Source organism: Vanessa atalanta, chromosome 8 (assembly GCF_905147765.1).
Source record: "Vanessa atalanta chromosome 8, ilVanAtal1.2, whole genome shotgun sequence".
NCBI classification, from domain to species: Eukaryota; Metazoa; Arthropoda; class Insecta; order Lepidoptera; family Nymphalidae; genus Vanessa; species Vanessa atalanta.
In genome coordinates, this window is record NC_061878.1 from 11469968 (window position 1) to 11486061 (window position 16094).

At 31.4% G+C, this 16094-nt stretch overlaps 4 protein-coding genes across 4 annotated transcripts; 2 read left to right on the forward strand and 2 right to left on the reverse strand.

Annotated features, from left to right (window-relative positions):
• The first annotated feature begins 6000 nt into the window (after positions 1–6000).
• Positions 6001–7339, forward strand: LOC125065932. The gene is made up of 3 exons (XM_047673791.1): positions 6001–6082; positions 6719–6955; positions 7152–7339. The coding sequence occupies exons 1-3, from the start codon at positions 6001–6003 to the stop codon at positions 7304–7306; spliced, it is 474 nt and encodes a 157-aa protein (XP_047529747.1). The 3' UTR covers positions 7307–7339.
• Positions 7340–7726: 387 nt separating this feature from the next.
• On the forward strand, positions 7727–10225 carry LOC125065935. The gene is made up of 3 exons (XM_047673794.1): positions 7727–7830; positions 9249–9490; positions 9969–10225. The coding sequence occupies exons 1-3, from the start codon at positions 7727–7729 to the stop codon at positions 10223–10225; spliced, it is 603 nt and encodes a 200-aa protein (XP_047529750.1).
• A 226-nt stretch (positions 10226–10451) lies between these two features.
• On the reverse strand, positions 10452–12009 carry LOC125066054. The gene is made up of 4 exons (XM_047673953.1): positions 11928–12009; positions 10865–10988; positions 10749–10775; positions 10452–10566 (listed from the first exon to the last, which is right to left on the reverse strand). The coding sequence occupies exons 1-4, from the start codon at positions 12007–12009 to the stop codon at positions 10452–10454; spliced, it is 348 nt and encodes a 115-aa protein (XP_047529909.1).
• A 2019-nt stretch (positions 12010–14028) lies between these two features.
• LOC125065936 lies at positions 14029–15373 on the reverse strand. Its single transcript, XM_047673795.1, has 4 exons — positions 15235–15373; positions 14971–15089; positions 14743–14897; positions 14029–14197 (listed from the first exon to the last, which is right to left on the reverse strand). The coding sequence occupies exons 1-4, from the start codon at positions 15371–15373 to the stop codon at positions 14029–14031; spliced, it is 582 nt and encodes a 193-aa protein (XP_047529751.1).
• Positions 15374–16094: the final 721 nt, after the last annotated feature.

Sequence of the window (16094 nt, forward strand, 5' to 3'; positions counted from 1 at the left end):
ATATATATGTGTATCCTGAAACCATTACACCATAATTTGAAAGTTCCATATCAAAAGCATTAATAGTTTTTATTGAGTGAATCTGAAAAGAAATCCCTTTTGAAACTTATAAGTAAGTATAAAACTATATATAAGTAATAAATCTGACAAAGAAAATAGACCCTGTCCCTTCCGTAAGTCTTAACCTTAATCCAACAGAATCGACCGCTATTGTTCTCTAATGATTATATTCCATCTTGTTATAGAAGATCTGTCTAATATAAACTTCATATTAAAATATTACTTTTCGACGCGTGTATTTATAACCAACATAATTTTAAATACTTATGGAATATATAATAAAAAAAATAGGTCAAAATATTTCAATTTCTATCTCAATATAATTTATCTGTTCGAACATTAAACTATATAATTCTGAAATTTGAGCTTCATATATATTTCAAACAATAAATAGACTTGTTGACTATTATTCTCTCCTTATTTATCCTTCAAATAATTACATGAACCTTGTAGTTAGGGCACAATAGAATAGAACCGTTAAATAGAACCATAAGCCTATTAAATCGATCTTTCATATGTACCACATATTTTTTTATGCCACAGGTAGGCGGACGGGCTAATGGGCCATCTGAATAAGCGGTTACCACCGCCCATTGACATTGACGCTATAAGAAATAATAACCATTCCTTACATCACATCAATGCGCCACCAACTTTGGGAGCTCAGACATTATGTCACTTGTACCTGTAATTACACTGGCTCACTCCAGGAGTCTCTTCCAGGAGATATAAGTTAACTTGGTGATATGTCACATAGTGCATAGTTCTTATATACATCTAAATGTGCTCACATTACGTTAACGAGACAACAATTACCAAAACATAGTTTTTACAGTATTTAAAGTGATTTTATGATTGAATGATTTCATTGTGATACTCATGTGATACGATCGTCTCTGTATATTACGTGTTATTGTATATTTTGTTTTCAATGAGGTATTTTATATTGTTAATATCTCATGTTTTTTTTTACTTATATCATATCTTTTCTTGTTTTTGCTCTCACATATAAGTAAGAGTCTGAAGTAAGAATCTGAAGATCTAAAGAGACATATAGATTAAAATAAATATTCGAAAGAAAAAGGTTCAAGAAATAGTTTTAAGTCAAAATCTTATAAAAAAACTAATCCCAAATTAATCTACAATTTTAAATCCAAAGATTTCTTAATTAAAAAAAATGTATCGATTGATTCATTGTGTTCTCATATTATTTACTTCTTATCTGGATTAATTTTTGATATTAAATTTACATGCCTTACATTATATTAAGTCTGCCTTATGTAGCAACGACTAAAATTTATGAAATATATATTTATTAATTTCGGGATTCTTGCTAAGCGCATTCATCAATAAAACGCGAAAGCACCTCAACTATACCAACAGAGATCAAAAACATTTAAATTTATTTTCCTTATGTAATAAATATTATTGATTTTTATTATAATAATTATTTACTTCTAACACTGAGCCGAGATGGCCCAGTGGTTAAAACGCGTGCATCTTAACCGATGATTTCGGGTTCAAACCCAGACAGGCACCACTGAATTTCATGTGCTTAATTTGTATTTATAATTCATCTCGTGCTCGGCGGTGAAGGAAAACATCGTGAGGAAACCTGCATGTGGCTAATTTCAACGAAATTCTGCCACATTTGTATTCCACCAATCCGCATTGGAGCAGCGTGGTGGAATATGCTCCTAACCTTCTCCTCAAAGGGAGGGGAGGCCTTAGCCCAGCAGTGAGAAATTTACAGGCTGCTAATGTAATGTAATTATTTACTTCAATATTTACCAATCGTTTTTATAATATGCCGTACAAATCTATTTAATTTAATTAAAAAAGCATATAATCCAAACAGTCATTTGACTTCTATACTGTAATGAGACAAATTGAAAAATAAACCACGAATTTGGCCGAAGCGGGTGCAGCCGCTGTCGACAATTGATAGTCAATAAATTCTCTATACTTACTCTACAATATAATAATATAAACGTTGCAGCTTTGATTGCAATCGGCTATAATCCATTCAAAGGACGCTGGTATCGCTCGATAGGTCTCCAGAAAGCTTGAAAAGTCTACGGCCCGGATTAGTGTTCACTAAATGTCAACAGCTATTTGTAATATCCATTAAATAAGGTAATGTAGAAAACGCTTTAAATATGTATAGTGTATGCTCTGCTTAATGCATAAGCAATTGCTTAATTACAGGTACGCTAATGTTCAATTCAAACTTCTTTATTCGTCATAAAATATTATTATATCTTAATTATATTTCTCATTAAATATGTTGGTATTTTGCACTAGACGTAAAAACAAATTCTTAATATTTATACAGATATGTATATTCAGATGTAAAATTTTATGCTTAATCAGCAGACATGATGGAATGGTAGCTCGTTGAAGCAAATAATTAAACGATTGCAGTCCGAATAAATCATTAATTATTTATATGGAATGAATAACAATCGTTCGTGCTTCGACTACTATTTCCTGCAGCAATGTCTTAAGCCACCACCTACAGATCCACTTATAAATTATAATCTTTTAAAATACACATATTTCATGGACAGAAAATATTCTTCACGGAAATATATATTAAGATAAATTCCAACGTAATTAATTAATTATTTATATTTTGCCGCTGTATCGCGCGTGCCTTGTGTTTCCAGCAATGCTCGCATCCTATCTTGAATGCGATTGGCTAAAACAATACGGTTATAAGATGCCCCCTATCGTCTAATAGCGGTAACAATGGTGCCGATAACCGTCTCACCCCATTAGAGCGGCACGAATTTCGCTTGGCTGTAAGGAAAAACGCTTTATAATTTATATGCAAGCGGATTGTAATAAATTAGTATTTACTTATCTGAATACGTTTAATCAACATGTCGGTGAATGGTTATCAGTGCGGCGAATCTTTAAACTGTGAAATTAATATTCACTCAATAAAATTCTAATATGAATTATTTGCGAAATGCTGAAAGATTTTTCGTTATTTTTTTATTGCACAGATTATATCATACGTTTTCAATCATAATAATCATAAATAATTAAATCATAAGTAGTAATAATGCAGTAACTCTTACTGAGGTTTGCTTAAAATACGTACATCGAACAAGATGCTTAATGTAATTTTATTATTTATTTAATCTAACATAGCAAATAAACGCGGTATCAAAACGCTATCTGTCATAACTTATATATGAATAAGGATACAACATTTATATTATTATGGAGCGTTATTCCAGCAACATTTTCTAAGATTTCGACCCAAATTGATAACTAGTTACACAACCATCACAATTTTATCCTTTAGTTCGGAACAATAAAGCTGAATCGGTTAGTTATTTGTAATTGGCGCCACAATATCTCACAACAATGGCGCGATAAGCATTTGATGTATTATTTTGTCGTACAATTAGTACGTGCTTTTCAGTGCAATATGCATTACGCACATCTAAATGGGTTAAAATGCTATGAACTATATACATTGCCTTTTTTTATAACTGGCAACAAATGTGCAGCTTAAAAAGTAAAAACAGTTGTTTTTACTGTAATATGCATAACGTAAATCAGGATCGCAATTCTACTCCGTTTGCTGAAATAGCGATGCAGCATTCGGCAGTTTTCGTCTAAGATGTTAGTTACATCTTAGACGAACATCGTTTACACACTGATTTAGTCAAATTTCAGCCTCAATTACGATACACAAAATATTAAAAACAAACATTTCGGGGTTTTAGGCATTTCGCTTAGGTATCCCGAACCTCTTAACATCTTTAAGGAAATAAAGGTCAATCAAGCGATAGCGAAAGGTATTACGAACCTCTATTAGAAAGACGAATTTCAGCCAAGTGAGCGCTGTCGCTCGCGAGCGTTCCCCGCACACTTGAGCTGTTTGCCTCCGAACATTGTGTAAATCGTAACTACTCGTCCTATTTTTTCAGTACTAATCACACGTATTTAAAACCTAAATTGAACACGATTTTAGACTGTCAATTCATATATATCCGTTGTTAATATTATTAATAAAGAGAATATTGAGAAAATATTGTCTACTATAATTCACTTAGTTATTAATTACGTTTGCTAATATTATATGTCCAATATTGCGAATAAATTTATCATTGAATGGCAAAAGTGGGTTTGATATGTCTGGGCACAGCTTACCCTGACAAATTGTAATTGCGACATTATATCTTAATCTTTAATAAGGCGATTAGTGTGTGTATTTTAGTATTTCATCGAGATAAGTGCATTTCGATATCAGGTGCTAGATATATGGTCGAGGCACTGGAATATAACCTGGAATGTGGAAAACTATGTTCGCTCTACAGCGAGCTGTACTTGGATTTAAAAATATTACTTTATTTTAAGAAATCGCTAACGCTTCTATAAAATATTCTTAAAATATCGCTGTACAGTAATTAATAAATTCGTAATTACGGGATATTAAAAGATATATAAAATATTCGATTAAAATTTGGATAAGTACTATTTTCTATAATAATTATAAAGTAATTTTTCCCCCAAAATAAAATATATATTTATTTCGTGACTTTTACAATTACATAATTATCTCATCGTATCGACTTTAAAGTAAAGATTTCAAAACTATAATCGATTCATTCTGCAGATAGCATGCGTGTACACTGCACAGTCCATAGTTAGGGCATATTTGTTGTATAGACTGACGATAGTTCAGAAAGCACTTAAATAATTTGGTAACTATTTTAATTATAGAACTAATATAGTTTATATTCCTGTCGCATTATAAATTACAACAATTAATAACGTATTACAGAATAAAGGATTATACAGACCATAAAAAGGCCATAGCATTTGTTAATTTCCATGCAGGATAAATAATAGTTCAATTGATAATTACCAATGTATATAATTTCATTACCAATACGCCTTACTTGAGTTTTTTGTTGATTCTTCTTAGTATAATTTACATTCCGAACCAGTGGTAACACTAAATTAAAATTAATCTTGTAAAATTGGAATTCAAAACTAATTAAAGGGCAAAATATTTAAAAAGGCCGATATTATTAAAATATTTTTCTTAAAATTTATGTTACATAAATAATTTCATTTATTCGATATTATATATATGTTGAATTTTTTTTTTTTTATTTTATTTATAAATTAATGAAAATTATAACTATTATACTCTGATGGTGGTATTACCTATGTAATAAAATAAAAAATCAATTCTGTGATTGGTTATATTATAAAAACATACTTAGAACATTGATCAAGTCGCCTGTCTTACGTATACAGAAGGCTGCAGCGGATCAGATTCCATAAACAGCGTTGCAGTAAATTGTGTGCAAAGCGTGAAATGTGATTATAATTCGGTGCTATCTCTTGTCCCTGTCAAAGGCTAGTAATTAAGGAATTTCATTGTTTGAAGTGCGCAATGGTATCCATTGTTAATTGGTATGAATAAATTACATTCACTGCATTGTCTTGGGTAAATGTTAACAAACGATTTAAGAATCTCATGTTTACATCTAAAGGCATATCTTAAGATACTTCATTCAAACAGGCGTTTTATTATAAAAGTTGAAGCTATGAATGTGTTAAAAAATTTGAGTAATTATGTATGGCACCCATAATAACTGTATAAAAAAAGTAAAATTGATTAATGTACTTTTTCCGAACTTGCTAAAAATTTCCAATTAAATTAACACTGTCAGGATTCGAATTTTATTCATGAGATACGCATTTAAAGTGGAAAATATTTTTGACCGCGGGCGCTTGCCTTCCAAACACTGAAAAGATTATTATTGAACCTTATATTTAAAATCATTCGAATTTTCTGTACATGTAATAACTATTGCAAAATTAATTGCTCTATAAATCTTGTAGTTGTTGTTAGTTTGATTGTTTGAATGATTGCTATTTTTAACGACGACATTTAACTAAAAAAGCATGGTGTGGAAGGTCGTATCGCTTTGTATTTTGATTACATATCAAAATAAATTATGCCATGGTTACTTCGTTGGGGCTGGACGTGAGTTCCATAAAATGTTAACCTCTCTCCCTATATATCTATAAGCCTTCATGATTAAAACCTGCTTCGGTGCTCTAGTCGGAATTACCTAACATTTGTTACATAAATTTCAAAAAATTATAATATTTTAATGGAAATCAAAAAAGGAATCCGTCTTCGTTATACACATAAGAATCTACGTTAATTTAGATAGTTCATTAGATATAGATTCCCAATCACAGTTATGCAAAAACATTAATACCTATATAAAATACTGGCTCTTACCCGTCCGCTTCACTAGGCATTACGTAAAAAAAGGGGAACGGAATTCAAAAACTTTATCTTCTATAACCATTTACGGACGATTCCGCGGCGATTGGCCATATTCTCATACCGATACGTTCAGTAGTTTTCACGTGATTCACGCACAAAGAAAAAAACACAAATTATTTACATATATACATGTATATAGATTATTAATATCGCAGTCTTACGTACAGGTTTGTATATAATAATTGTGTTTACTTAACTACAAAATCTGGTTGTGAAAAAACCTAATCTATACTAATATTATAAATGAGAAAAAAGCTGCAGACAGACATTATAATTGCAGTATAGTTTAAACGAATCCCAAAATAACCTAAGATTGTTTTTTAGTGAATGTTCGCTTCGCACAAATGCTCTACACTGACACGAAATATCAAGTACTCAGGGAAGAAATGGTGAAAATGAATACGAGAAATTTAGTGTATCATTGCAGAGCGGATAAGAGCGACTGTGACGCCGCGTTGGCTAAAATGCGATACAAAGCCAGTAAGCATTTCTACGCATTATCTAAGGCTGTGGTCGATTACGTGAAGAATAAACGTCAGGCACGACCTACTGGTTACGTCGGTAAGTAATACAATTCTATTATATAAAATGATAATGACCAATTGCAATACATACATGGTTTTATGCTAGCCAGTCTAGATAGGTTACACCCACTCATCGTATATTCCATCTCCAAGCAGCAATATTTTGTTTTGTTTTGTTGTGGTTTGAAAAATTAGTGAGCCAGTGTAACTACACGTCTTTAAACTCATTTTAGGTACAGCCACATTTTGTCAAGATAACATCTGCGTGCCTGATACCGACCCTCCCATCGTCTATGGAGGCTGCTTCACACTCATCTCCTGTGGCGGCAACCAAACCTGGCATCTCGATCCTGTTGTTTACAAAAAGAAGAAGAGCAGATTTTATTAATTTATTTTTTTGGAAATAAAAGTTGCTAAATTATATGTTCGTTTCATTTTGCTCTATAGAGTATTTCTTTGAAACACCCAATAAAATGTCAAATCGAATTACGAATTAATCTTTTGCATAAAACTTTTCCAAGTTGTTGAAAATCACTGGAAAACTCTTCGTATATTTGATAGATGGACTTGGTAGTACGGCTTTGTGCAAGCCCATCTGGGTTAGTTCAAACACTAAATTGATTAGAGATTAGCTCCTCATCAATTTACGGTTTTAAGGGTGAATGAACCACAAACACAATTGTATGCGAAAATAAAGTTGCAAAATACTTTACTCTCATAGTCTAATGGGGCATTCTAATTAATATAGATCAGTACAAGAGCAGTGACTTGCCGTGCTTTTAGATGTTCACTGCTAATTTTTCCAACTATGATTGCAACTGACAATATCTTGACAAAAACACTCAATAAACCTTACGAGCCTTACAAGCAAGGAGCAAATAACTATCAAAGTATCAGCGATCTCTCTGCCAAGTAACAAGCCATATCGATTACTATTATCCAAAAAAAAACCCTACATTTAGATCACGTAAAACTTATTCATAATGCAAATTATATAACATCCATTCATGCCTATTAAAAAAAGGTAACCAAAACCGCACACCTGTGGTATTGTACCGAAACAATGCACCTCACTTGGCTTCTACAATTATTTAGAGGTATATATACCTATAGCTAATAGCTTTAGATGTTCAGTTAAATTTGAACACTCGTGTAATCTTTCAACTAAATTTTAGGTATGTTTCAGTGTTAATATTAGTTACTGAAAATGAAACGACTTTTACATTTCCTTACAATATTTTTTGTCTGCAAGATTGTTACTTTAGAAATAAGGGGGAGTGTGATGTTAAACAAGTAAGTAGATGATGCCAAGTACATATTTTTTATCATTGTAAATTTCGTTGGTATACCTACTCAGGTACACAGAATATTTATTTATTATTTTATTTTATAAATAGTCCTGAAGTTAAAAATCCAATTAAAAAAATATTGCATATTGTCTTTTCATGCGCTTACTGTCTTTTGTTTTTTTTTTATAATTATTTTGCGCGGGTTAACATCTTGTATTATTTTTTAAAGTAATCGAATGACGTTCTGAAATCGGATACAGTAACAAAATATGAGCTTATTAAATATATAATTATAATATAAATGTAACACAATAAATAAGTTTTTCCAACACATGTATACCATGTACCCAATCTATAAAATAAATGCTATGACATCCACGAGGAATATGCGATTCTAACCGCATTAGTAATACAATGTCTTCATACAGCTCGACGTATACCAATATTTACAGTATTTCAGTCATTAAATACCTCTGCACAGGTTTAAGGGAAGGTTCCATTGCAATCACGTCCTTGCTGAGTTAGTCGTGGAAGGACCTCTTAGGGCGTTTCTCACTCTGAATCTTTTTGTTCACGTTTTGTACCATTGTCAGGTCTATGGATACAAAAATATATTTCAAAAAATAAAATCAAGCGCTTCAGATAAAATTTCAAAGTGAAAAAAAAAAGTCTTAAAAGGCCAATATAGCTAATGAGCCATAGAAAACAATATCTAATTTTTTTTAAAAAAAAACAAGTTCCTACGACCTGCATAGTAATTGAATTATATACCACCATATATTTACATATTATAATTATTATATATATCCATTTGTTGTGAAATGAAAACAACAAATGGATTGAAATTCATACTTCGTTTCATTTCATTGAAATACTTGTATTTCAATGGAAAACAACAAAACGACAAAATAGCAGTCTTATCATTAATACTATACTATTATTGTAATTACTACTACTACATTACTTAATTTCCTCTTATGCCTTAATAGTGATACTTCTAAACATTCTGTAATATGTCCAAAAAATATATTTGATATACAGATTGGCAAAAGTAAAACCCGTTGGCGCAGTTGTTAGCAAAAAATTGATTCCCCTAACGGAGTTTCCGCCACCCCACGTTCCGCACTCACATTCTGGCCGAAGACATTTCGAAGACGAGTGCAGCAAACGGCCCGTAGCTCAAGAAGTATATGACGGAAATAAAGTAGATATTATAGGAGACTATTATGACGACAAGGTGGCAAGGACTGTCGCTACTGTGATCATACCTGATCATATCGATTGTAAGTTGTGATAATCTATACTAATTTTATAAATTTGAAATTAAATATGTCTGTCTGTTGCACAAACCACTGAACCGACTTTTTTAAAACCATTAAGATATTATACATAATATGACAAAACAAGTGAAATTTATTATTTTCATTAGCCGGCTTTCAAAAATAAGGATGTTCTCGATTAATCTAGTTTTTTGGTTGGTCATTTTTTATATTATTTGACTAAGTACAACTCTAATAAAACTTGAAGTGGTAAGATATTTTCGTTAAATTATAAGAAACTAAAGTAAGATTTAATGGAAAAAATAAAACAGTCGTCACTTTTTCGCCGATTCATATGATATTTTTTCATAAATAGATTGTACCCATAAAACCGCTACTTAATTTTGAAAAAGGAAAAAATATTCTATTTTAATTAAAAGAATCCACTAATTTTAAAAATTAGCGATTTCACTTTGTAAACGTATTATTACTCTTTCCACAGATAAACATTTTCAAGTAACTACTCAAGTACCATACCTAACATTGGGTCCAATAGAAGCTATAGGCTACCACCCAAGCACATTGAAAAGTGAGCATCCTAGCGAATGTGAGAAGATCTATCAGGACCATATAGCTGAAATGTATTCCGATGAAAGTACGGATTATTCGGAAGAATCTTTGGAAATGGCAAAAATGCCCGTACAACCTATGACTGCCTCTTTGGAACAGCGGTTGAATTATATGTACGATGATGTGTAGACCCTTTATATGTTTTGTACGTTTGTATATTTTAATACATTTTATATTAATTAATAAAAAATGATGAAATATATTGATCTAGTTTTATTATTAAAACATTAATAGAACGAAAACAGAAAATTGTATATTGATTAAATTTACAAATTAATAAAGTTTTGAATTGTTGCTCCTTATACTATTTAATCTTAAAGCTATATGAGTTCATACTAAAAAATAATTTAAAAAACTACACCGGTCCCGATTGTAAGTTAAATTTGTTTGGCAATTTAACGTCTTTGTCTTTCTCGTCTGCTATTTCATCTGTCTCGTCGTCATCAAAATCATCTATATCGAGAGGATTTCTGAAATAAAAAATCGTTAAATTATAAATAAATATAAAGCAATAACGTTATATTTTAAAATAAATAATTGCTTTAATTATAGCAAACTCCTGTTATTTTTCATTAGCAAAATCTAATACAAGCATTGCTATTATTATTATTTAAACGTTGTCTTACATAAAGATTATTTTTGATATACTTACTTATTCCAATCAATTTTGTGTCGTTTCCTGAAATAAAAAAATATTTTAGTTAAATATATTAACGAAAAATCAAATTAACCAACGGGCTACGACACATTATCTGAAATTAATCTCACCTGTTTGTAGCGATGTAATCCTGATCCATATATTCTTCTGATATTTCAACAGAAAGAGGCTGTCCGCGGTGATCTTGTAAGATACCGAAGTATCTCGGTGCTCGGGTTACAGTAAACAAAACACCTAAGCAAACAAACACAATGACTATATAATTTGGTTGCACTCGAACCTAACCCTTATTTTTTTCACGCAGTGCAAACCTTGATAGAGGTACCCAGACCTCTGAGGGAAGTATTCGACTTATGTGGGATTATTACTCACTAAAGCTACTGCAATGGCCGTCTTCGACACGGATTGACGATGCGGAACCGTATGGATATGATACATTGGCAAACCTTTTTTCATATGCAAGGGAAACCTTCAGAAAGATATCGATGCTAGAACCACGGCCATAGCTGTCTTCGGCACGGTTCAAGAGGCTAAGAGATTTTGCTGATAACGCACTACGCATCCACAGCCGCTCAAGCGTAGTACGTACGAGAGCGCAAGGTTATCCCAGCTGTCATGCTCCTCAGGGCTTTTTGAAATGGGATACGCAAAGGCTTAATTTTATAACCCGAGCGCTGAGGCTATAAGAGGGCCGACGTAACGCCTCTTTGTATCCACTAAAGAGTATTGACAATCTCTCCTCCCCGTTCTATCATTTCCTTGTGGACTATGACGATATCACAGAAGGAATCTACGGCCTTCTACGGCGAACCCTTCGGAGAATCACAGACACAGTTTCTCGCAGGGAGAGGTCTCGTAGGTCCCCGTGAACCAGGGTCAGCCTCTTCACATTTCACGCGAGGTACGCCTTCAACCTATTCTGACTGTATCCTGATCCACGGCACAGTGGTGACACATTCATGGTCGTGTCACTTCGCGTCCAATCTTACACAAGTATCCAAAACAACCACGATCGGTCATTACATCTGTACCAACTTTTACGCTGCATGTGTGGTTATCGTAGAGTAATACAAACATGTGTTGAATTAAGAACTTATGACATAATGTGAATTATTGGTTAGTTTTTATTTAACTGAAACAATGATATTTGATGACTGAAACAATGATACTTACTGTCATCTACACTGTAATATCCTTTGAATAATAAAGACAAAACTATTAAAACAATTTGGAGCTTTAATTGTTTTTCACACATTTTAAAGTTTTTTTTTTATATCTAAACCCTTTAAATATTACTTTTAGTCCAAAAGTCACCGTACTATTACTATGACTATAACTTGTGAGTGAAAAATAAATTGCATATAATTAAGTCCAAATTTTCTTTTTCGTAATTACGTTCTCACAACTTCCTCTATGTTAAAGTTTAGAAAATAAAAGTTGTTGACCCAAACTTATCCATTGTTGAAATCGTTGTTTGATTTACTGTTTAGAAATAACGCGTGACTTGAAAACAGCTAATGGCGTTATAACACTTGAACTATGTTATAATCACCTACACAGCATAATAATAAATCTATATTTTTTTATTTTTTTGGATTTTAATTCAAAAAGAGCTAGGGTATATATATACTTAACTATTTGTTGATACTTTTTTTAAAAACATGTCCATCAATTCAGATTAAGAATTTTAAAAATACTGGCGATAATGCTTTACCCTGCTGAAGTACATGAACTGTCTGTTACTTAATAATAATTAACGATATATTTTTAAGATTTTACAAAGCATATTTGCAGCTTAAGATAAGCATGACTTTTTATCAAAATTTATTCTCGTACTTTGTTCTTAGAAAATTTATAAATGATACAAACAAAGGCTAAAATGTTTATTACTATTGGTAACTCTACGAAAAAGGGGAATAAAGTAAAAACTACATGATCCTTGAAAAACCAAATTGGTTTTAAACTTTATCGACACCCCCATGTTGAAGTTAACATAAAAAAATGCATGTAAATTTATATTTATACATAGTCATCTATGAATATCAATATATTCAATGTTAATATGATTTCTACATTCTGTATGCAAAAAAATAGAGAAAAAAGTTTAAAATTTTAAAAAAATATTACACAGAACAAACACATACCTATGTAGATTCAAACTCAACGTGCATATTTAAAAATGTTAAAGTTATAATTGAATATATATTACTAGTATTTACTTGTTAGTTGTTCTATGTTATTCTTATGACAGGATCGAATACTAAAAATACTATGAATTTAGTCTGTAGTTGAACGATAATTTCAGTTTGGCCTATACGCTTAGTCTGGAAATAATGAGAAGTATATTATAAAAGTGTCAATTGAACAGAGTCGCTTATTCTTACAAATATTGAAAATATTATTAACAGAATGAAATAAAAAAAAAACAAAGTTACAAAAACGTTCAATAGAATCACGTATAACGCAACAAAAAGTTAACATGTATCGTATTCATTTAATCAAAAAAAATAATAGTCAATGACTAGGAGAGAAAACCTTAGACAATTATCGTCTAGCATCTCATTTATAATTAAAAAATCCTATCTTACTTGTGATGCTCGTATTTATCGACTTAACATTATTACGTATCGCATAAATTATGTATGCGCATTTACGTGGTTTGTTAGTAATTAGTAGTTAGTAATTACCAAATACCAGCTCGTATATTTGATGAAATTGAACCAAAAACCTCAGCAAGTAATATAAACGAACACTCATTACATACATCACATTACATTAGCATCCTGTCAATTTCCCACTGCTGGGCTAAGGCCTCCTCTCCCTTTGAGGAGAAGGCTTGGAGCATATTCCATCACGCTGCTCCAATGCGAAGAGGTGAAATACACGTGTGGCAGAATTTCGTTGAAATTAGACACATGCAGGTTTCCTCATGATGTTTTCCTTCACCGCCGAGCACGAGATGAATTATAAATACAAATTAAGCACATGAAAATTCAGAGGTGCTTGTCTGGGCTTGAACCCGAAATCATCGGTTAAGATGCATGCGTTCTAACCACTGGGCCGTCTCGGCACGAACACTCACATTTTCCATTTCATATCTAGCTATGAAATAAATCTAATGCAATGTTATATAACTTTAGGTAAAAATATTAATTATCTTAATTTATTAAATAAGAACCTTTTTTCAAATAGAAACAAAATGGGCAAAGTTCTAATATAAACAAAACGTAAGAGAACATTAATTTATTTTATTTTTATTTAATTGTTCATAAAATTATCTGTAGAACAAATTTCCTTCCCCTCCCCACAGCCGTCGTCCGCCGTAGCCAATCAATTCTTGGCGTATCGAGTTATACTTTTTGAAAAACAATTTTTTGAGAATCCGTTTACGACGTTTGTCTTCTTTTAAACAAGATTCCAGTTTATCCATACATACATCTTCTCTGTAAAAACATTATAAAACAATAAGGTTTAAAATTGTGAAACAAAATACCATCCTTACAACTTGAACACAATTTCTAAGTAAAATAAACTATAATTAATTTGGTACGAGTAAGCAATAAGGTTAAGCGGAATACCTTAAACTGCAGCTAAAAAGCAGGATAATAATTAATTTCATTTTAAATAAAATTTTCTCTTATCATAAAAAGTAAGTGCTAGGAAACGGCTAGGTTTCAAAGCGGGAATTACAGTTTTATAAATTTTAATTGTTCATTGATATTCGGCAAACTTCAAGTTCGATACGTTGATGGAAACATCTATGACCTCCACAAAGATCACTTCTCACATTACAATACGCACCAATGTAAGCAAATACTTGTCGTATATCCTTTTTACATGCATACAACTCGTTTAAAGTCGGTACATAATTTTGACATAATATTCAACAAATATTTTTTTGACTAAAAAATAACTGGTAAACTTTATTTTACCACCAATTAGCAACTTTTTTATGAGTTTTTTTAATATTCCTCTCGAATTAACTTACTTATAATTTTGATCAAGTAACAATTTAATTGGTTCTGTTTTTGTATATTTATCAGGAAGTCTGGACCCGGGGGGCATTTTAGCCAGTTCCTTCATCACCCCCATAATGGTGTTTTCAAGTTGAGCTAATTTTGGAACCATAAGCCTTTTGATAACCTGTATAAAGAGAGGCCATAATAACACCAGAATATTGCACGAGATACTAGATTAAAAACAAAAAAAAACATACTTTTCCACATTTATTACCGGTTTTACAGGGTGTTCTGAACCTCCTGCCAAGATCCATGTTCGGTAAATTTTGTATTTGTGTTATAACGTTTGAAAATGTGCCTACAGCTGTATTTTGCTCTGTAAAGTATTATTTATTATAAAATAAATTAAATATATACATATTTAACATATAGTACAATTTTAAATACATCTACTTCCATTATCAATTTATAATATATATTTTTTAAATGTCATATTTTAAAAATTAACAAGTATATATTACTCATTTTATCTCTTCTTGTTTTGCCTACTCGAGCTATATCCGGCTTATTGAATTCATCTGAACTCTTGTCACATAGTACACAATTCATTATAACGATTAACATAAATAGCACCTTAATCAAAAATGTTTGCAAAATCATTTTAAGTGAATTACATGAAGTGTCGAAAACCAGTAACGACTAAAGATTTACCTCAAGCTGTTTATAAACATGTTGCTTTAACTACGTTATTGAATGAATTGGGCAATTATAGCGTCATGAATTATTGTTTGTAAACATATTTAAGTGGCATTGAGTTTACCTACCCTCGGAAATAGATCTAATAATCTAAAATGTATGTAAAAAATTTAAATCAAAATCAAAATATACTTTATTCAAGTAGGCTTTTACAAGCACTTTTGAATCGTCATTTAACAAACTATTTAAAGTAAAGCTACCACCGGTTCGGAATGTAGATTCTACCGAGAAGAACTGGCAAGAAACTCAGTAGTTAAGTTACTAAAAATACAGTCATGTTAGTTAAATACAATTTTATAAGTATGTCATGTCTCCTGCATGGAAGTCAACAAGCAACTCCACGCTTTTTTATCATCAATATAATCTTGTATCGATAATATGCCTTCTTTACCAATGTATTTTTCACAATTGACTTGAATCTATGAAACGGCAAAGTTAAAAATGTCTGCGGAATTTTATTATAGAAGGGGATACCTTGCCCCAAGAATGATTTATTAACTTTGCGGAGTCGGAAACTTGGCGTTCTAAGCTTATCCTTACTTCTTGTGCACAATGATTATCATGCCACTGTGAATATACATAATATTGTTGTAAATATTATGTGACGCAACAGTGAGTATTCCTA

Coding starts and splice junctions, on each gene's coding strand:
- LOC125066054 (XM_047673953.1), bottom strand. CDS start 12,009: ATGTGTGAAAAACAATTAAAGCTCCAAATTGTTTTAATAGTTTTGTCT. Junction 10,989..11,927: donor ATATTACAGTGTAGATGACA/GTAAGTATCATT, acceptor TTGTTTGCTTAG/GTGTTTTGTTTACTGTAACC. Junction 10,776..10,864: donor GATTACATCGCTACAAACAG/GTGAGATTAATT, acceptor TTTTTATTTCAG/GAAACGACACAAAATTGATT.
- LOC125065935 (XM_047673794.1), top strand. CDS start 7,727: ATGATTGCAACTGACAATATCTTGACAAAAACACTCAATAAACCTTAC. Junction 7,831..9,248: donor ATCAGCGATCTCTCTGCCAA/GTAACAAGCCAT, acceptor TTTGATATACAG/ATTGGCAAAAGTAAAACCCG. Junction 9,491..9,968: donor CATACCTGATCATATCGATT/GTAAGTTGTGAT, acceptor CTCTTTCCACAG/ATAAACATTTTCAAGTAACT.
- LOC125065932 (XM_047673791.1), top strand. CDS start 6,001: ATGGTGTGGAAGGTCGTATCGCTTTGTATTTTGATTACATATCAAAAT. Junction 6,083..6,718: donor TTACTTCGTTGGGGCTGGAC/GTGAGTTCCATA, acceptor ATTGTTTTTTAG/TGAATGTTCGCTTCGCACAA. Junction 6,956..7,151: donor ACGACCTACTGGTTACGTCG/GTAAGTAATACA, acceptor AACTCATTTTAG/GTACAGCCACATTTTGTCAA.
- LOC125065936 (XM_047673795.1), bottom strand. CDS start 15,373: ATGATTTTGCAAACATTTTTGATTAAGGTGCTATTTATGTTAATCGTT. Junction 15,090..15,234: donor AACAAGAAGAGATAAAATGA/GTAATATATACT, acceptor AATACTTTACAG/AGCAAAATACAGCTGTAGGC. Junction 14,898..14,970: donor CCGGTAATAAATGTGGAAAA/GTATGTTTTTTT, acceptor CTCTTTATACAG/GTTATCAAAAGGCTTATGGT.